The 22,537-nt window shown below is 39.3% G+C and overlaps 1 protein-coding gene across 1 annotated transcript in view; it reads right to left on the bottom strand.

Moving 5' to 3' along the window:
- ITCH (itchy E3 ubiquitin protein ligase) overlaps window positions 1-22,537 on the bottom strand; it is a gene marked incomplete at its 5' end in the record, with an annotated part of 589,083 nt that overhangs the window by 38,636 nt on the left and 527,910 nt on the right. The window contains 1 exon segment of the mRNA XM_053713073.1: window positions 8,062-8,134. Within this exon segment, the coding sequence (XP_053569048.1) occupies window positions 8,062-8,134 (73 nt within the window).

Raw genomic sequence — 22,537 nt, 5'->3', positions numbered from 1 at the left:
CAGTCAGCCTCAGAGAATCTAGACATTGATGAACAAAGAGACCTTGGTCAGCAGATCCCTGCGACAAGGTAACTTCCACAGAGGAGATGATGACATCCTTACTAGATCCGCGAACGATATCCTTCGCGGCCAAGACGGAGCAGTCAGTATCACTGACGCCTGCTTGACTCGAGCCACTACACTAGGAAGTAGTGGTAACGGTCTGAAAGGATAAATTGGATTGAACCTCCAAAGCACCGCCTGAGGATCCCTGTACCTCGACCCCTATCTGGGTAGCTTGGTATTGAGACGTTATAAGATCTTCCTCTTGCAAATCTCTGCAAATACTTGGGATGGAGAGAACATTCTCCCGGATGAAAGGATTGTCTGCTGAGGAATCCACTTCCCAGTTGTCCACACCCGGAATGTGAAGCATTGACAGCGAACAAATGCGGGTCTCCCCCACACCAGAATCAGAGATACTTCCCTCAAAACTAGGGAGCTTCTTGTTCCCCCCTGATGGTTGATGTAAGCCACTGAGAATATATTGTTTGATTGGAATCTGATAAACTGGGATGAACCCAGCAGAGGTCAAGCCTTCAGAGCATTGTATATTGCCCAAAGATCCAAAATGAGATCAGGAGGGAGCTTTACCTCCTGAGACCAGATGCCCTGTGCCTTCCTGGCACCCCAAACGGCTCCCCATCCTGCCAGACTCGCAACCGTAGTCACAATCACCCAGGATGGTCTGGAGACGGATATCCCTCAGGACAAGGGATCCGGACAAAACCACCAAGAGAGCGATTCTCCCGATTCGTTGTCCAGAGAAATCTGTTGAGAAAGATCAAAATGATCGCCGTTCCACTAGTTCAGCATGCGCAGTTGCAACAGTCTGAGATAAAACCTGGCAAAGGAAATGATGTCCAAGCTGGACACCATGAGACCAATCACCTCCATACACCGAGCCACAGATGGCCTTAAGGAGATCTGGAGGGCAAGACATGTTGAAGCTAGCTTGCAACGTCTCTGGTCCGTTTTCTCATGTCTATGGAGACTATTATAGTACCCGGTAATTCTACCCTGGTACCTGATACAAGAGAACTCTCTCTAGATTAAGCACTTTAGGTCCAGAATCGGACGGAAAGTTCCCTCCTTCTTAGGGACCACGAAAAGGTTTGAATAGTATCTCAAACCTCTCACTGCGATAGGCACTGGGACAATAACTCCTAGAGGACAGATCCCGTACACACCCCAGAAAGGCTTCCCTCCTTTCTGGTCAGGAAGACAGGAGGAATCTGCCCTTGGGTAGCTGAGACTTAAAACCTATCTTGTAACCCTGAGCTATGACCTCCAAGACCCATGGATCCTGAACGTCCCTGAACCAAGCGATTGAAAAAAGCGTCATACTGTCCCCTACACGATCCAGAAGAGGACTTCATGCCGACGTAGTCTCGGCGGGCTTCTTGCTCTGCTTGGATTTATTCCAGAACTGAGCCGGCTTCCAAGAAACTCTTGGTTTGCTCTGGCTTAGCGGAGGACTGCTGACATGGGCTTTATCAGAACAAAAATCGTCCCTTAGATTAGTTCATATACTCTTGCGGTAGGAGGGTACCCTTGCCCTATGTGACCGTGGAGATAACCGAGTCCAGACCTGGACCAGACAAAATCATTCCCTTAAAGGGAGGGAAGAAGTCTAGACTTAAAAGTCATATCCGCAGACCATGACTTCAGCCAGAGCCCGACGGGCCTGAACAGAAAAAGCTGAAACCATAGCATTCAAGTGAATACACTGCCTAATAGCAGCACAGATAAAACAATTAACAACCCTCAAGGCCGTAAATCTTTTCTGAGTAACGTCGAGGGGCTCCCCGATCAAATCCTATAAGGAGTCACACCAGAAGGTAGTTTCTCCAGTAACCACGACAGCAGCAGCCGCCGCCGGTTGAAACAAATATCCCGTATGTTGAAACATCTTTCTTAACAGAGTTTCCATCTTTTATCCATTGGCTCTTCAAACGAAGAACTATCCTCAAGCGGGATAGTAGTACATTTAGCAAGGGTGAAGATAACGCCATTCCAGAGACAGAACCTCACAACTCCAGGACTGGGGACAATTTGTTAAAGGGAGAAGAGGGGGAAAAGGAATCCAATCCTGTCCCATTCATTCTTAATAATGTTCGCCATCTAACAGGAGCAGGGAAGGTTAAGGTACCACCCTGTCCTCAAACTCTATCCAATTTAGGAATTAAAGGTTCATCAGGCAATTTGGCCTCTGGAACCTCAGAATTCGCCAAAAACTTCCTTTAGAAGAAAGTGCAAATTCCTAAACTAAAGTCTGGTTCCTCCGCACCTGGAGGTTTAGAGGCAGCAGACTCCGACCCAGAATGTTCATACTCTTAAGTCTCAGAAAGAACTTTGTCCTCGGATAACCCTCAGTTAAATCCAATAAATTATCTGATGCACTCTGGGAAGGAGTGCACCGCCGTCTGAACTGCGCAATAACATTTAGTGAAAAAAAGCCCCGTCCAGATGGAGGATCAGCAATGCTACGGGAAAACTGCATGTGTAGCGATATAAGAATGTAGGGTATGCAACTCACTGGACGACAACTCCTCAGAGGTGGACAGCTCTGTGGTATCAAACATGTTTGAAATTATCACATTATCAAGGCAAATAGAAAATAATTTAGAGGGTGGAACTAAGGCCTCTTAACCATATAAACAGGAATTACTCATTAGGAATAGAGGGAGTGCCCTCTAAAGTAACAAAATCCACCATCGCTAGTGCAATAACCGGAGAATTAGAGAAATAAAACATCTTATTTTATTAAAAAAAACAGCACCCTTATACCCCAATGGCTGGGACACTGACCACCTCCTATGACCCAGACAGTACAGAGATTTATGACTCCTCTCTGATAGACACCCTGCATGGCTCTCAAAGGGAAAGTGAAATCTGTATATTCCATAACAGCCTATGAGCCCATAACATCTCACACATAAAAGCAGCATAAAATCAAATAAACATATAAGATTATTCCCCCCCTGTTCAATAATCCCCCTATGGAGATATTAACCCTTGATTCTATACAGATAAAAGGAGTCACACTGTAACCCTGTCTTCTTGCGTTATCATACATGAATAAAATATGAAACGATCTTACCAGAATCTACGCCGTGGAACCGGAACATGGCCCTTCAAGTGTGACAGATAGTAGCATCGCTTCTGACATAGACTTGAGTGAAGAAAGCAGGCAGCGAAACTCGTCAACGCGGATTGCCTATGGAGCTGTTAATATGAGTCGGGATGGGTTCGCAGAAAGACTCTCCCTGCATCTCCGGACTCTAACTTTCATCCATGCTCTCACAGAGGCTGACAGGACTACTTAAAACTCCAGTCCCATCTTGAAGAGTACTACCCTCCATAAGAGACTACTCCAAAATCTTCTAACACTTCTTTTCCAACCTCCTTTGATGAAAGGCAAAGAATGGCTAGGGTTATGAGGAAGTGGGGAGGTATTTAAGTCTTTAGCTGGGGTGTCTTTGCTTCCTCCTGGTGGCCAGGTTCAGTATTTCCCACAAGTAAGGAATGCAGCTGTGGACTCTTCCCATATTAAGATGGAAATCCACAATTTTCAGACTTAAATTTCAGAGAAAGGGCTCACAATAAATAATTATATTAGAAAACAACACCAAAAACTAGACAAATGATTAAATGACCAGTCACTTAGAGCAGGATTAAGACTACAAACCGAATATTATATATATGCCAATAAACCAGATCGTTATCTAGCCAATAAAATTAGAGATATGAGCAAAGATATTTCCATTCCCTTCTTACGCATTAATGCAGGTGAATCTACATCCCATCCAAAAGTAATTGTAGACACCTTTGCCAACTATTATAGTTCTTTATACGATGGCAAGAAAGTTTCCAAATCGGAACAAACTTCCTGTCTCCTGAATAGATTTCTGGAGGAAGCCACTCTGCCTCAAATTGACCAACAAAATTTTGCAACTCTTAACTCGGACATCAGCGCAAGCGAGGTACAGAGAGTTATCCAAGATCTGAAATCTGGTAAAGCAGCAGGCCCAGATGGCTTTTCAGGCAAGTACTATAAACAATTTAAATCCTCTCTCATACCTCACCTAGTCAAATTTAGCAATCATATACTTCAAGGACATACTACTCCCTCAGAACTTTTAGATGCCAAAATTATAGTCCTCCCTAAGCCAGGTAAGGACAGGTCCCTCTGTCATAATTATAGACCAATTTCCCTCATTAACCAAGATTTAATTTTTTTTTACCAAAATTCTGGCCAACAGATTAAAACACTTGCTCCCAAAACTAATTCACCCAGACCAGGTTGGCTTCATTAAAAATAGGGAAGCTCCAGATAATATCAGAAGGATGATATCATTAATAGATTATTTGCATACTTCTAAAACACCTTCTCTGTTGTTTTACCTGGACGCAGAGAAGGCGTTTGACAGGGTCGACTGGGAGTATATGCAAGCTGTACTACATACCATGGGCTTTAGTGGTTCTTTTATTACAGCGATCCAGAGTATATATTCATATCCCTCGGCATGAGTTAAGGAAATGGGACACCAATCTGACAGATTTGCGGTCTTAAATGGGACGAGACAGGGTTGTCATTTATTCCCTCTCCTTTTTGCTGTTTGCATAGAGCTCCTGGTGCAACACATTAGGAACTCCCCAGACATTATGGGTATTAAAATAGGACAATCAGTTTACAAACGCACTCTTTTTGCAGACAACGTTTTGCTCTCCCTAACCAAACGCCTTATATCTCTGCCAAACACCCTTAGGAACTTCTCCACTATATCTGGTTACAAAGTGAACCTTGAAAAATGTGAAGCCATGCCTCTTGCTATTCCAGAACACACAAAAAAATTGATAGAACTAAACTTTGAGTTTAATTGGGTAAAACATCTCAAATATCTAGGCATCAACCTTACAAAACACTCATCGGAACTTTACCAAACCAACTATCCTCCAATTTACAAAGTAATCAAACAGGACCTCACTAAATGGAGCAAATTGAGATTTTCTTGGTTTGGTGTTACCAAAGATTTTATATTTATTTCGGACCCTACCGATAGGCATCCCGAATTGTGATCTAGACAATCTCCAAGCTTGCATTAACAATTTTATAAGAGGGACTAAAAAAGCCAGAATTCCTAAACCAATATTTACAAGACATAGGCAACTGGGAGGCCTGGGCACACCAAATCTCAGACACTACTTCAAAGCAGCTAGGTTAGCCCAAACTACTCTCCTTAACAAAACGGAAGATGAGATAAGATGGACCATGTTGGAGTCAGACATAAACAAACTATATCCTCAAGAGCTGGTTCTGTGGGACCCACATAGAGCTCAAACCTAAAAACTTAAATTCTCAATTACAGATTACATGCTCAAAGCATGGTCCACTCTCGTTTCATCTCTCAAAATTCTCCCTAACAGATTCCTCAAGACCCCCCTAAAAGTAATCATACCTTCAGAACAGATCCCAGCTATACAGAAGTGGGAAAACAGAGGTCCTTATAGGATCGCAGACTTAATAGACAAAGGCAAATTAATGACATACACACAACTTCAGGATAAACTGTCTCCTTCCAAATTACATTGGTTTCTATATCTTCAGATATCCTCCATCATACATAAATACCTACCTTCATTGACTGGTCACAAATTCAATCCCTTAGAAATAATTTGTAGCTCCTCATCCAGACCTAGAAAAACGATTTCACAATTATACCAACTAATTCAATCTTCTACACAAATCACTAAAACAGCTCAGCTCAAATGGGAGGCCGACCTCAATACAGAAATTTATATTTCCGACTGGAATAACTTAATATATAATGCGAGTAAAGGCCTGTTGAGTGCCGACATGCAGGAAAATTGCCTTAAAACAATTTTCAGATGGTATCTCACTCCAAATATCACCTCTCATTCCCCTCATGTGAAGTCGAAGGCACATACAAACACATGTGGTGGGACTGCTCTTACTCTAAAATAATCTGGAATAAATGTTTACTCCTTTTAAGTAAGGTACTAGATAGCCCCATTCAGTTGTCGATGAACTAAGCCCTATTGAATGTACGCTTAAGGCAGTTTAATAAAGACAATCAATTTATCAAAATTTTATGTACAGCTACACGTATATGTATAGCCCGTCACTGGAAGGAGGGGGCCCCGGGACGAAATTTGACATAAAATTAGGCACATATACAATATGTCCACACAGGCAGCAATATTGCAAGACACTCAGGAAGCTTTTCACAAAGTCTGGTTTAATTGGATCACACATGACTCCATATAACACTGTTTGAATTGTCAATAGACCCAATACAGCAGAGATCTTATATGCTTTTATACATCCGTTGGTTAACCATAATATTATCCTTATTGATGAAAATTCCACTGGGTGTGTCATGGTCGGGAGGCACTCTTTTCTTACTCTTCTTCATCTTCCCCTCTTATCTTCCCCCTTCCATTTCTCAGCTTTTCTCTGTACTCCCTTTGTATTCAAGATCTTCATACATTTTTTGGTTAAGATGGGAATGAGGGGGTGTCCTTACCCCACTCAGGTCCCCCAAACAAACTGACAGACAAGATGCATGGTGGCTGTTATTTAAGGAGTAATCGACCAATTAATTCCATCTATATAGCAATACAAATGTAAATGTCTTAAATGCTTTTAGGAAATCTTAGTTACTGTCTACTAATACTGGTCTCATTGAACTATCTGTCATTAAGTGGCTACGTCTTCTGTGAAGGTCTTGTTTATTCTTTTGTATTGTTTAAATATCAATAAAAATTATTTCAAATAAATAATTATATTAGAAAGTTGTTTTATGATTAATAATTAGCATTTTATGTATAACTTTTAAGATTAGAATGCTTTGGGCTTTGTCCTGCCAAGTTTCAGGTGTTTCACCCACACCCATTGCCAACAGGTGCATAAAATCCAGTACATAGCCATGAAATTTCCATAGACAAAAATTGGCAGTAGAGTGGGTCTTACTGAAGAGCTCAGTTGCACTGTCATATAATACCATCTTTGCTATAAGTCAGTATGTGAAATTATTAGAATGGATTCGTGGACTCTCCATGCCATTGGAAAGAAAACACAATTTATGCTTACTTGATAAATGTGTTTCTCTTGTTATGGCGAAAGTTCTGGACTTAGCCCGTTTATTTTCTTCAGTTGGCAGCAGTTCCTGTTTTGCACTTCATATGCCCCACTTTGGTTCTTTCCTGTTTCCTAGCTTTCCTTCTTTTGTACTGCTTTGCTAAATATATATATATATATATATATATATATATATATATATATATATATATATATATAACAGAGTGTGACAGGGGACTGCTAAGAAATGGGGTGAAGCAAAGCTCTGGAATGTAGGGGTGTTTACCCCCACATGGTAGACAGGAAATTTATATCCCATGTGATGATTTGCAGACTCTTACAATCATATGAAAGAAAAATATATTAGTGCAGGCATCAGTAAGTACTTCCTTAAGGTCTTATTTTTTAGGGTGAGGATGGATTATGACAGATGTAGACTACACCTGTGTAAATCCAAGAATAAGTTAAAAATACGTGGGTGGGATCATTCTGACCACCACTCTGCAGCCTATAATTGACCATCAGCTGTAATGCCAACACTAAACACAGAAGAGTAGAATTCAGGCATGATGCAGATGCACATAAATGTACACAGTGGCACACTGAGTCACTATAGCAGTTTTAACCTCAGTCTCTGCATTAAGGAGTAAGATAATGAATTAGCATTATACAACCTGTCTTCTAAGCATATTTTCTAGGCTTCCATTTATTCAAGTTGGAAATTTTTAAATTATTTTAACTGCTTAAAATATAGGATAACAGTGATTGTTGAATCTTTGAGTTTGATATTAATTTAAAATCATGTTTTGACTGTGAACTGGAATATTTGCTCTTTGTCTGTTGTAATAATCTAAGCACGTGTACTTCAGATTGACAATTTATTAGAATAGCAGTGGTTTCTACATCTGATTACTCACCATGTGTGACTTCTAGGTAGCCAGTTTTCTTTGCCCACCTTCTCAATGCAGAATTTCTGTGGCCCATTGCTCCCTTTGAGAAGCAAATTTAGAGACATAGTGAAAAGGATGGCAACAAAAAAGAGATGACAGAGAGGAGATAAGCAAGGCTGGAATGAACAAGAAAAGACAGAGGGGGAGACATAAGATAGAGGACAAGCGAGCAGGAGAGGAACAGAAACAAAGAAGGGCTGTGCAGAGGTGAGGACTGTAAGGGAACAGTGGAAAGAGAGCAAAAGAACAATTGTGGGGACAAGATACAAGATCGTGGAATGTGACAAAGGATTACCCAACCCTGCAACTGTCACCAGTATGCGACAGGGTTAAACAACCCTTTTCAACTTTGACCAGATAGTCACAACCAAGAAACTAAAAAATTCCAGGGGAGTCTGTGACTTAGTTTAGTGGGGGCAAGAGTCTATACTATACCCAGAAAAAGCCCCAAACTCCTCTTTAATGTCACCGACACTAAACTATCTCTGTTGCCACCACTTAGGATTATTATTATTATATGGGAAATCTTTATATATATGTGTGCGGGTATGTATATCTCATTACATACACATGCATTTATGCATACATACACTTATAAGCAAAGGGTGGACACACCAAATATTGATTTGATTTAGATTTTTCTTCGGTTTACTCACTTTGCATTTTGTTAATTTATAAAAAATAAACTATTAACTAGGCCTGTGCATTCGTATAATTCGTTATGATCCAAATGCAGGAGGAGGAGGCCGGTCGCGACTTTACGCTCTTTTTGGAGCTGTATTTATTCTTGTGAAAGTGAAACACACTAAGATCTGGATTTGCATGGATCTATGATGCGAGCAGCCGCCCTTTCCACTTTTAGATCATAACGAATTATCCGAATGCACAGACCTACTATGTACATATTTATATTTGAAAGCATTCTTTCACACCTCCCTTAAACTTTTGCACAGTAAAAGTATGTGTGTGTGTGTGTATATATATATATATATATATATATATATACATATGCATACACACACACACAGATTTTTAAAAAAAGGAGAAAACAGAACCTATAATACTTCATCAGCAAAGATTCTTGTCCCAAAGAAGATAAGAGAAAAGATGGTGGTCTAAGCTATAGGAGCCTCCCATAAATTGTGTCAGATCAATAAAATTGACTGAAGCTTCATTTTAGATAGACCAGACTTTGCTGAAGGAATGTATGTCCACTTCAGTAATTTCCTTTTTAAAGGAACAGTCAACACCAGAATTGTTGTTTAAAAAGATAATCTCTTTATTACCCATTCACCAGTTTTGCATAACCAACACAGTTATAATAATACACGTTTTACCTCTGTGATTATCTTGATTTCTACGCTTCTGCAAACTGCCCCCTTATTTCAGTCCTTTTGACAGACTTGCATTTTAGCCAATCAGTGCTGACTCCTAGGTAACTTCATGTGCGTGAGCTCAATGTTATCTGACACACATGAACTCTAGTGGTCAAAATGCATTCAGATTAGAGGCGACCTTCTAAAAAATAAGCATATGAGCCTACCTAGGTTTAGCTTTCAACTAAAAATACTGAGAGAACAAAGCAAAATTGGTTATAAAAGTAAACTGGAAAGTTGTTAAAATTACATGCCCTCTTTAAATCATGAAAGTTTATTTTGGACTTGACTTGTCCCTTTAACCAGAAAACAAAAACACCTCTTAAAGGGACACTGTACTATAAAATGTGTTTCCCTTTAAAGGAACATAATACTCATATGCTAAATCACTTGAAAGTGATGCAGCATAACTAAAAAAATTACATGAAATTATCACCTGAACATCTCTATGTATAAAGGGAAGATATTGTAGCTCAAAATTTCTACAGTTCACTAGAGTAAGTGCTCTGTGAACAGCAGGTGCTGCTGTAAAGCTGCAAGTTGAAAAAACAAACAAAAAAACAAGATTTCACAGTAAACTTCCTTAAACTGAAATGGAAAATAACTTAACTGTGACTGCACATACTACTAGATGCACACTCCTTTGGAAGTCCTAGGACCAAAGTCTCTTTATAGTGGGGTGTGAATACTTAGGAAATTTTGAGGTAAATATCTTTCTTTTTTAAATAGAGATGTTCAGGTAATATTTCATAGTCAGCTTTTTACAGCTATGCTGCATCACTTTCAAGTGCTTTGCATATCATGTCACTTTAATGTGTTCCAAATGACTTGTTAGACCTACTGCAGAGTATTAAGTATATGGCAAATCGGTCCATTATGTTTATTTATGTATTTGAAATAGCATTTTTTTGCTCATTATAACCATTACAAAGGGCTAAGCTTGCAAGTAAAGCAGAACTGCTAATGTTATTTATGCTAGGCATTGAAATGCTAATTATGGCTGTGGGTATTAATAAGCAAAGCAGCTAGTTCACATACATCTATCTCTTCCTCATACCGCCAACTGGGGGATGACTCATACTCTCAGTATAGGTAAATAAAGGTAAATCGCTGTATGCAAACAGTTAAATACTCTCCAGCAGGTAAAATGGACCTTAGGAACACATTAAAGAGTAAAATGTCCATTTAACTCACAACATCCCATATTCTATTTACCTGAGGATATTTTCATGACATCGGTGAAAAAAACATAATTTATGCTTACCTGATAAATTTATTTCTCTTGTAGTGTATCCAGTCCACGGATCATCCATTACTTATGGAATATATTCTCCTTCCCAACAGGAAGTTGCAAGAGTCCACCCACAGCAAAGCTGCTATATAGCTCCTCCCCTAACTGCCATATTCAGTCATTCGACCGAAAACATGCAGAGAAAGGAAAAACCATAGGGTGCAGTGGTGACTGTAGTTCAAATGAAAAAATTACCTGCCTTAAAGTGACAGGGCGGGCCGTGGACTGGATACACTACAAGAGAAATAAATTTATCAGGTAAGCATAAATTATGTTTTCTCTTGTTAAGTGTATCCAGTCCACGGATCATCCATTACTTATGGAATACCAATACCAAAGCTAAAGTACACGGATGATGGGAGGGACAAGGCAGGTACTTAAACGGAAGTTACCACTGCCTGTAAAAAAACCCTTTCTCCCAAAAATAGCCTCCGAAGAAGCAAGGTATCAAATTTGTTAAATTTGAAAAAGTATGAAGCGCAGACCAAGACTCCGTCTTGTAAATCTGTTCAACAGAAGCCACATTTAAAAAAGGCCCAAGTGAAAACCACAGCTCTAGTAGAATGAGCTGCAATCCCTTCAGGAGGCTGCTGTCCAGAAGTCTCATAAGCTAAATGAATTATGCTTTTTAACCAAAAAGACAGAGAGGCTGCTGAAGTCTTTTGACCTCTCCTCTGTCCAGAATAGACAACAAACAAGGTGAACGTTTGATGAAAACTGTAGTAGCTTGTAAGTAAAACTTTAAAGCACAAACCACGTCCAATATTGTGTAATAGACGTTCCTTCTTTGAGGAAGGATTAGGATACAAGCATGGAACAACTATCTCTTGAGTGATGTTCTTGTTAGATACCACCTTAGGAAAAAACCCAGGTTGGTACGCAGGACTACCTTATCCGTACGAAGGACCAGATAAGGAGAATCACATTGTAACACAGATAACTTGGAGACTCTACGAGTCGAGGAAATAGCTACCCAAAAGGAACTTTCCAAGATAAAGATTGATATCTATGGAACAAAAAGGTTCAAACGGAACTTCTTGAAGAGCCTTAAGAACCAGGTTTAAGCTCCATGGTGGAGCAACAGTTTTAAACACAGACTTGGATCTAACCAAAGCCTGACCAAATGCCTGAACGTCTAGAATACCTGCCAGACGCTGGTGCAAAAAAATAGACAGAGTAAAAATCTGTCCCTTTAAAGGAATTAGCTGACAACCCTTTTCTCAAAAACATCTAGGAGAAAAGATAATATCCTGAGAATCCAGGCTTTACTCCATGAGTAACCCTTGGATTCATAACAATCAGATATTTACACCATATCTATGTTCAATTTTCCTAGAGACAGGCTTTCATGTCTGTATTAAGGTATCAAAGACTGACTCGGAGAAGCCATGCTTTGATAACATCAATCGTTCAGTCTCCAGGCAGTCCATCTCAGATTGATTCTATTTAGATGGTTGAAAGGACCCTGAGGTAGAGGGACCTGTCTCAGAAGCAGAGACCGTGATGGAAAGGATGACATGTCCACCAGATCTGCATACCAGGTCCTGTGTGGCTACGCAGGCGCTGTCAAAAACACCAAAGCCCTCTCCTGCTTGGTCTTGACCTCCGAAGGAAATCCCACTCCCCCGGAAGAAAAGTCTGACGACTTAGAAAATCCACCTCCCAGTTCTCAACACCTGGGATATGGATAGCTGATAGACAAGAGTGAGTCTCTGTCCAGTGAATTATTGTAAGACTTCTAACATCACTAGGGAACTTCTGTTCCCCCTTGATGGCTGATGTAAGCCACAGTCGTGTATATTGTCCGACTGAGTATGATGTACCTCAGAGTTGCTAACTGAGGCCAAGTCTGAAGAGCATGGAATATCACTCCCAGAATATTTATTAGAAGGAGGGTCTCCTCCTAAGTCCACTATCCCTGAGCCTTCAGGGAGTTCCAGACTGCACGCCAACCTAAAAGGCTGGCATCCATTGTAACAATTGTCCCATCTGACCTGCGGAAGGTCATACCCTTGGACAGATGGACCCGACATAGTCACCAGAGAAGAGAATTTCTGGTCTCTTGGTCCAGGTTCAACAGGGGGACAAATCTGTGTAATCCCCGTTCCTCTGACTGAGCATGCATAGTTGCAGCGGTCTGAAATGTAGACGTGCAAACGGTACTATGTCCCTTGCCGCTACCTATTAAGCCGATTTCATTCATGTACTGAGCCACCGAAGGGCGCGGATGGGATGAAAAACACGGCAGAAATTTAGAAACTTTGACAACCTGGACTCCGTCAGGTAAATTTTCATTTCTACAGAATCTATCAGAGTCCCTAGGAGGGAAACCCTTGAGATTGGGGATAGAGAACTCTTTCCTTGTTCACTTTCCACCCATGTGATCTCAGAAATGCCAGTACTACGTCCGTATGAGACTTGGCAATTTGGATGTTTGACGCCTGTATCAGGATGTCGTCTAACTAAGGGGCCACTTCTATGCCCCGCGGCCTAAGGACCGCCAAAGCGACCCCAGAACTTCCATAAAGATTCTTGGGGCTGTAGATATCCCAAAGGAAAGAGCTACAAACTGGTAATGCCTGTCTAGAAAGGCAAACCTGAAAAACGAAGGTGATCTTTATGCATCACAATGTGAGGATAAGCATCCTTCAAATCCATTGTAGTCCTCTATTGACTCTCCTGGATCATAGTTAAGATGGTACGAATAGTTTCCATCTTAAATGACGGAATTCTGAGGAATTTGTTTAAGATCTTTAGATCCAAAATAGGTCTGAAGGTTCCCTCACCTCGGGAACCACAAACAGATTTGAGTAAAAACTCTGTCCCTGTTCCTCTCTTGGAACTGGATGGATCTCGTACACAATGTAAGAATGCCTCCTTCTTTATCTGGTTTGCAGATAATTGTGAAAGGCGAAATCTCCCCTTTTTTTGGGGGGGGAATCTTTGAAATTCAGAAGATATCTCTGGGATATAAATTCCAATGCCTAGGGATCCTGGGCATCTCTTGCCCACGCCCGGGCGAAGAATGAAAGTCTGCCCCCTATAGGATCCGTTACCGGATAGGGGTCCGTTCCTTCATGCTGCCTTAGAGGCAGCAGCAGGCTCCTTGTCCTGCTTATCTTTGTTCCAGGTCCAATTGTATCCAGACCGCCTTGGACTGAGCAAAAATTCCCTCTTGTTTTGCCTTAGAGGAAGTGGATGCCACACCTGCCCTGAAGTTTTAAAAGGCACGAAAATTAGACCTTTTTTGGCCCTTGATTCCTATCCTGAGGAAGGGCATGACCTTTTCCTCCAGTGATATAAGCAATAATCTCCTTCACACCAGGCCCGAATAGGGTCTGCCCCTTGAAGGGAAGTTAAGTAGCTTATTTATTAAAGTCACGACAGCTGACCATGGTATAAGCCATAGCGCTCTGCGTGCCAGTATAGTAAAAAACAGAATTCTTAGCCGTTAGTCTAGTCAAATGAACAAAGGCATCAGAAAACAAAGGAATTGGCTAGCATAAGCTTGTCAAATATATTCATCCAATGGAGTCACTAACTGTAAAGCCTCATCAAGAGACTCAACCCAGAACGCCGCAGCAGCAGTGACAGAAGCAATGTATGCAAGGGGCTGCAGGATAAAACCCTGTTGAATAAACATTTTTTATCCATTGGATCTAAAAAGCACAACTGTCCTCGCCAGAGGTAGTGGTACGCTTAGCTAGAGTAGAAACTCTTCTCTCCACCTTAGGAACTGTCTGCCAGAAGTCCCGTGTGGTGGTAACTATTAGAAAACATTCTTCTAAAAAATAGGAGGGGAAGAGAACGGCACACCTGGTCTATCCCATTCCTTATTAAAATTTTTTTTTTTTTAGTAAACCTCTTTAACATAACATAGTAGATAAGGTTGAAAAAAGACTGAAGTCCATCGAGTTCAACCTATACAAATCTAAAATACTTACAAAAAGCTCCAATTAAGCTTAAATAACCCCATTTAAAATGTGACCCATTTAATACTAGCAATCATATCCATGAATTTTGTTTATATACAGAAATTTATCCAGACTATTTTTAAATGTATCTATGGTATTGGCATTCACTACCTCCTTTGGTAATGAGTTCCACAATTTTATTGCTCTTACAGTGAAAAAACGTTTCCGTTGCAGGAGATTAAATCTCCTTTCCTCCAACCTTAAATTATGACCTCTTGTCAGAACCAATTTTCTTGGAATAAAAAGAGCTTCTGCCATCTCTGTATATGGGCCTTGAATATATTTATATAAAGTAATCATGTCACCTCTCAAGCGCCTTTTTTCTAAAGAGAACAGACCCAGTTTGGCTAGCCTCTCCTCATAGGTTAATTTCTCCAATCCCCTTATTAGCTTTGTGGCCCTTCTCTGAACTTTTTCTAGTTCTGCAATATCTTTTTTAGCAATCGGTCCCCAGAACTGCACTCCAAACTCAAGGTGAGGTCTTACCAGGGCTTTATATAATGACAGAATTATGCTTTCCTCCCTTGAATCAATGCCTCTTTTAATACATGCTAGTATCTTATTAGCCTTTGAAGCCGCTGCCCTGCATTGTGCACTCATCTTTAGCTTGTTATCTATTACTACTCCCAAATCCCTTTCCTCCTGTGTTTGGCTAAGTCTTGTCCCATTTAAAAAATACATAGCCTGCTTATTTTTACTTCCAAAATGTAGAACCTTACATTTTTCCGTATTAAATCTCATTTTCCATTCACTTGCCCATAGTTCTAATTTTAGCAAATCCCTTTGCAAAGAGAGTTCATCCTGCTCTGACCTAATGACCTTACTTAACTTAGTATCATCTGCAAAAATAGAGATGTCGCTATTTAATCCTTGCTCCAAGTCATTTATAAAAATATTAAAAAGAACAGGGCCCAGTACTGATCCCTGGGGGACGCCACTGATTACCTTTGTCCAATCTGAGTATGATCCATTTACTGCTACTCGTTGCTCCCTATCTTTTATCCAGTTATTTATCCATGAGCTAACATTTTCAGCTATTCCCAGTCCCTTAATTTTGTGCATTAATCTCTCATGTGGCACTGTATCAAATGCCTTTGCAAAATCTAAGTATATCACATCAACTGATTCCCCTTTATCTATATTTTTACTTACTTCCTCGTAGAATCTAATTAGATTAGTTTGACATGATCTATTTCTCCTAAAGCCATGCTGATTAGAACTCATAATCTTGTTTACACAAATATGCTCATCAATATAATCCCTTATAATCCCTTCAAATATCTTCCCCACTATTGATGTCAGACTAACTGGTCTATAGCTTCCTGGATCATCCCTGCTTCCCTTTTTGAAGAGTGGCACCACATCAGCTTTACGCCAATCCTGGGGTACCATGCCTGAGGATAATGAGTCTTGGAAAAATTAAGAGTAAAGGTTTGTCTATAACAGTGCTAAGTTCACTTAACACCCTTGGGTGTATTCCATCTGGGCCTGGAGTTTTATTTACCTTAATATTTTTTAGTTTTTTCCTGATATCCTCTAAACAAAACCCAGTTAGTGGTATGGACTGGCATGTTCTATTCTGTTCCAAAGTATCATTCAATGGTTCCTCTCTTGTGTATACTGAAGAAAAAAACTGGTTTAGTACCTCAGCCTTCTCCCTGTCATTATTTATCATGCTACCCTTCACATTATCCTATATTATCCTTCTTAGATTTTTTGCTATTTATGTACTTAAAGAACCTTTTAGGGTTAGACTTAGAATCCTTGGCAATTAATTTTTCATTTTCAATTTTGGCTAATTTGATTGCTTTTTTGCATGCTTTGTTACATTCCTTATAAATATTGTATGCTGAGTCTGTACTATTTTCTTTTAATAATTTAAATGCCCTACGTTTTTTCCTAATTTCTTTTAACACATTTTTATTTAGCCATAACGGCTTAGTTTTTTTATTTTTATTTTTATAACCATATGGTATGTATTGATATGTATATTTATTTAACAAATTTTTAAATATTATCCATTTATCCTCTGTATTTTTATTAGAAAATACATTGTCCCAATTTATATTATTTAATGATTTCCTTAAATCGTTGAATTTTGCTTTCTTGAAATTAAAAGTCTTAGTTAAGCCTTTAAAACACTGCATATGAAAAGAGATTTCAAATGTGACCATGTTATGATCACTGTTACCCAAATGTTCTTTAACTTCTATGTTTGATATTATATCTGTATTGTTTGATAGCACTAAATCCAATATAGCTTTACTCCTAGTTGGCTCCTCTATTAATTGTGACAAGAAGTTATCCCTGAGAACATTTAAAAATCTATCCCCCTTAGCTGAATTACTAGTTTCATTGGCCCAGTTTATATCAGGGTAGTTAAAATCTCCCATAATTACAGCACTGTTATTAGCAGCCTTACCTATTTGGATAAGTAGTTGAGTTTCCTCCGGGTCACTAATGTTGGGAGGCTTGTAGCATGTTCCTAGTAATATTTTTTTAGGATTTTTCCCCCCACTCTTTATTTCAACCCACAGGGTCTCTACATTGTCACTTGTATCATAAATATCTTCCCTTATTGTAGGTTTAAGTTCAGGTTTAATATACATGCAGATTCCTCCACCCCTTTTATTATTCCTGTCCCTCCTAAATAATGTATACCCCTCTAAGTTAACTGCCCAGTCATGTGAATCATCCCACCAAGTTTCAGTTATACTGATAACATCATAGTCCTCTTCTGCAACTAAGAGCGTCAGCTCCCCCATTTTACCTGTCATGCTTCTTGCATTTGTTGTCATACATTTAATTTTCATGTGCTTTCTGCTGCTACTTGGTGTACTTTCCTCTATACTTTCTAATGTGACATTTCTTAAGTCATCCCTTCCTTGAGATATTAAGGGAGTGACATATTCAGACACTGATCTCTCTGTTCTATTTTGTTCTAATTGACCCTCCCCCCCCTTTGCCTAGTTTAAAAGGTTCTCTAAACGTGCTACCATCCTTTCCCCCAACACACCTGCACCCATGTCATTCAGGTGCAATCCATCCTTACTGTACAATTTGTACCCTAGTGAAAAATCAGCCCAGTGTTCTAAAAAGTCAAACCCCTCATTTTTACACCATGTTTTTAGCCATGAATTAACAGACCTTAGCTCCTTCTGCCTTACTGAGTTAACACACGGCACTGGTAATATCACAGAAAATATTACTTTGGAGGTCCTTGCTTTAAGCTTGCTACCTAACTCCCTGAAGTCATTTTTTAGGACTCTCCATCTCCCACTGATTTCTTCATTAGTACCAATATGCACCATGACTGCAGGATCAGACCCGCATCCCTCTAACAATCTATCAATACGCTCCACAATATGCCTAACACGAGCCCCTGGAAGACAGCAAACTGTTCTATGTAAAGGGTCTGGATGACAAATTACCCTATCAACCTTCCTTATAATAGAGTCTCCTACCACCAACATCTGCCTCTGGCCCTGACTTGTATGCCCCTCTTCCATGACTGAAGGACTGCCCACCATAGTATGCTCCTCTTCCACAGCTAAAGGACTGTTCACTATACTAGGCAACACGGCCCTCTCTGACACTGCCACCCCTGAACTGATATCCCCAACATCTTCACTTAATCTTGCAAATCTATTGGGGTGTACCAGCTCAGAACTGGCCTGTCTCTTCCGCTTACTTCGCCCTCTAACTGTGACCCAGCTACATCCTGGAGTCTCCTCATCTGAATCCTCCCCATTCCCACTGCTGGAACCATTAACAACCAGCTCAGTCCTATCCATTTCCCTTTCAAGTGTCTGAATTTCATGTAGTGTTGCAATTCGTTCCTCCAGATCCCCAATACGAGTTTCTAAAGAGACAATATGCTCGCACTTGCCACAAACATATAATCCCAGAAGCGGCTGCTCCAGTGATGCAAACATGTGGCAAGCTGTACACTGAATGAGATTCTCACACATTCTTAATAAAAGGTTTAACTTAAAAGTATAAAATAAATATATTTCCCCTTGGTTACCCCAAAACCTTGTTTGCCTAATTACCTTGGTTAGCTAACTATTATACTTAAACAGACAATGTTACTTTAACAGAGAATCAATACAGCAAGCCTAAAAGAGCAAGCTCACAGAGTAAATGTGCTAAATTTATAGGCTTGCAAGGCCCAAACAGGTGAAAATAATCCCACCCCTAATTACCCACAAAGACAGAAAAACAAAAAAAAAATTGGAATGCTAGAAATAAAGTTATTTAGTTATTTCCTTTTTTTAAAATAAAAATGCAACCCTTGCAAAGCAAATAATTTAGAAAATAGCTTGGTTAGCTATTATACTTAGACAATGTTACTTTAACAGAGAATCAATACAGCAAGCCTAAAAGAGCAAGCTCACAGAGTAAATGTGCTAAATTTATAGGCTTGCAAGGCCCAAACAGGTGAAAATAATCCCACCCCTAATTACCCACACAGACAGAAAAACAAAAAAAAAATAGGAATGCTAGAAATAAAGTTATTTAGTTATTTCCTTTTTTTAAAATAAAAATGCAACCCTTGCAAAGCAAATAATTTTGGAAAATAGCTTGGTTAGCTATTATACTTAAACAGACAATGTTACTTTAACAGAGAATCAATACAGCAAGCCTAAAAGAGCAAGCTCACAGAGTAAATGTGCTAAATTTATAGGCTTGCAAGGCCCAAACAGGTGAAAATAATCCCACCCCTAATTACCCACACAGACAGAAAAACAAAAAAAAATTGGAATGCTAGAAATAAAGTTATTTAGTTATTTCCTTTTTTTAAAATAAAAATGCAACCCTTGCAAAGCAAATAATTTAGAAAATAGCTTGGTTAGCTATTATACTTAAACAGACAATGTTACTTTAACAGAGAATCAATACAGCAAGCCTAAAAGAGCAAGCTCACAGAGTAAATGTGCTAAATTTATAGGCTTGCAAGGCCCAAACAGGTGAAAATAATCCCACCCCTAATTACCCACAAAGACAGAAAAACAAAAAAAAAATTGGAATGCTAGAAATAAAGTTATTTAGTTATTTCCTTTTTTTAAAATAAAAATGCAACCCTTGCAAAGCAAATAATTTAGAAAATAGCATGGTTAGCTATTATACTTAAACAGACAATGTTACTTTAACAGAGAATCAATACAGCAAGCCTAAAAGAGCAAGCTCACAGAGTAAATGTGCTAAATTTATAGGCTTGCAAGGCCCAAACAGGTGAAAATAATCCCACCCCTAATTACCCACACAGACAGAAAAACAAAAAAAAATTGGAATGCTAGAAATAAAGTTATTTAGTTATTTCCTTTTTTTAAAATAAAAATGCAACCCTTGCAAAGCAAATAATTTAGAAAATAGCTTGGTTAGCTATTATACTTAAACAGACAATGTTACTTTAACAGAGAATCAATACAGCAAGCCTAAAAGAGCAAGCTCACAGAGTAAATGTGCTAAATTTATAGGCTTGCAAGGCCCAAACAGGTGAAAATAATCCCACCCCTAATTACCCACACAGACAGAAAAACAAAAAAAAAATTGGAATGCTAGAAATAAAGTTATTTAGTTATTTCCTTTTTTTAAAATAAAAATGCAACCCTTGCAAAGCAAATAATTTAGAAAATAGCTTGGTTAGCTATTATACTTAAACAGACAATGTTACTTTAACAGAGAATCAATACAGCAAGCCTAAAAGAGCCAAAAAAGGTATTGGAAAAACATCAGTACACACCGGCACTGCATATTATTTATCCAGTCTACACAATTTCTCTGGCCCTGCGATTGTACACATTCATTCAGAGCAGCCAAAGCCTCCCTGAGCAACAAGTGGAGGTTCTCAAGCATAAACTTTAAATGTAGAAATATCAGAATCAGGTTAAATCATCTTCCCTGAGTCAAAAAAATCACCCACAGACTAAGCATATTGTGAGGTAGTATCATACATGGTTCTTAAAGCGTCTGTATGCTCTGTATCTACCCCCAGAGCTATCTGCTTTCCTTTAATTTCAGGTAGTCTGACTAATACTGCTGCCAGAGTATTATTCACCACCTTTGCCATGTCTTGTAAAATAAACGCTATGGACGCCCTTGATGTACTTGGCGCCATTTGAGCGTGAGTCCCTGAAGTGGGAGTCGAAGTGTCTGACACGTGGGGAGAGTTAATCGGCATAACTTTCCCCTCGACAGAATCCCCTGGTAAAATAAACGCTATGGGTGCCCTTGATGTACTTGGCGCCATTTGAGCGTGAGTCCCTAAAGCGGGAGTCAAAAGGTCTGACACGTGGGGAGAGTTAGTCGGCATAACTACCCCCACGACAGAATCCTCTGGTGATAATGTTTTTAAAAACAAAAAATGATCTTTATTGTTTAACATGAAATCAGTACATCTGGTACACATTCTAAGATGGGGTTCCACCATGGCTTTAAAACATAATGAACACAGAGCTTCCTCTATGTCAGACATGTTAGAACAGACTAATAATGAGACTAATAAGCTTGGAAAACACTTTAAATCAAGTTAACAAGCAAATATATAAAACGTTACTGTGCCTTTAAGAGAAACAAATTTTGTCAAAATTTGAAAAACAGTGAAAAAAAGGCAGTAAAACAAACAAAATTTTTACAGTACATGTAATAAGGTAACAGAGCATTGCATCCACTTGCAAATGGATGATTAACCCCTTAATGCAAAAAACAGATCAAAAAAACGACATAGACGTTTTTAAAAACAGACACAACAAAACTGCTGTGGATTACCTTCCCTATAAACGATTTTGGAAGTCTTTTTAGCCCTTTAGAAATGTCCTGTAGTATTCATGGGACTGCTGAGGGAATCTGGATAATTCATTTTGTAATTTTAACTGCGCAAAAAAGCGCTAATTAGGTCCCTCCCACTCATATTACAACAGTGGGAAGCTTCAGTTAACTGTTTCTATGCAAAATTTAAGCCAGCCATGTGGAAAAAACTTAGGCCCCAATAAGTTTTATCACCAAACGTTTTAAAACACATTTTTACAAGAGTATGTATCTCTATTAATAAGCCTGATACCAGTCGCTTTTACTGCATTTAAGGCTATACCAACATTACAGTGTTATCACCAATGTACGTTAAAAAACGATTAAACATGCCAGCAAACGTTTTAAAACACATTTTTATAAGAGTATGTATCTCTATTAATAAGCCTGATACCAGTCGCTATCACTGCATTTAAGGCTTTACTTACATTACTTCGGTATCAGCAGTATTTTCTTAGTCAATTCCATTCCTAGAAAAATATTTTACTGCACATACCTTATCTGCAGGAAAACCTGCACGCCATTCCCCCTCTGAAGTACCTCACTCCTCAGAATGTGTGAGAACAGCAAATGGATCTCAGTTACGTCTGCTAAGATCATAGAAAAACGCAGGCAGATTCTTCTTCCAAATACTGCCTGAGAAAAACAGCACACTCCGGTGCCATTTAAAAATAACAAACTTTTGATTGAAGAATAAACTAAGTATAAATCACCACAGACTCTCACGACCTCCTATCTATGTTGAGGCTTGCAAGAGAATGACTGAATATGGCAGTTAGGGGAGGAGCTATATAGCAGCTTTGCTGTGGGTGGACTCTTGCAACTTCCTGTTGGGTAGGAGAATATATTCCATAAGTAATGGATGATCCGTGGACTGGATACACTTAACAAGAGAAAAACAGGACAAGGGTTTTGCTGAGGAAAGAAAGAACGCAGGAACAATGGAAGAGGGAAAGAGAAGATAAGGATAGAGGAAAAAGTGTAGCTTGGGG

This window comes from Bombina bombina, chromosome 1 (genome assembly GCF_027579735.1).
Source record: "Bombina bombina isolate aBomBom1 chromosome 1, aBomBom1.pri, whole genome shotgun sequence".
NCBI classification, from domain to species: Eukaryota; Metazoa; Chordata; class Amphibia; order Anura; family Bombinatoridae; genus Bombina; species Bombina bombina.
Note: the sequence above shows the minus strand (reverse complement) of the source record. Positions and strands in the feature narration are given on the sequence as shown.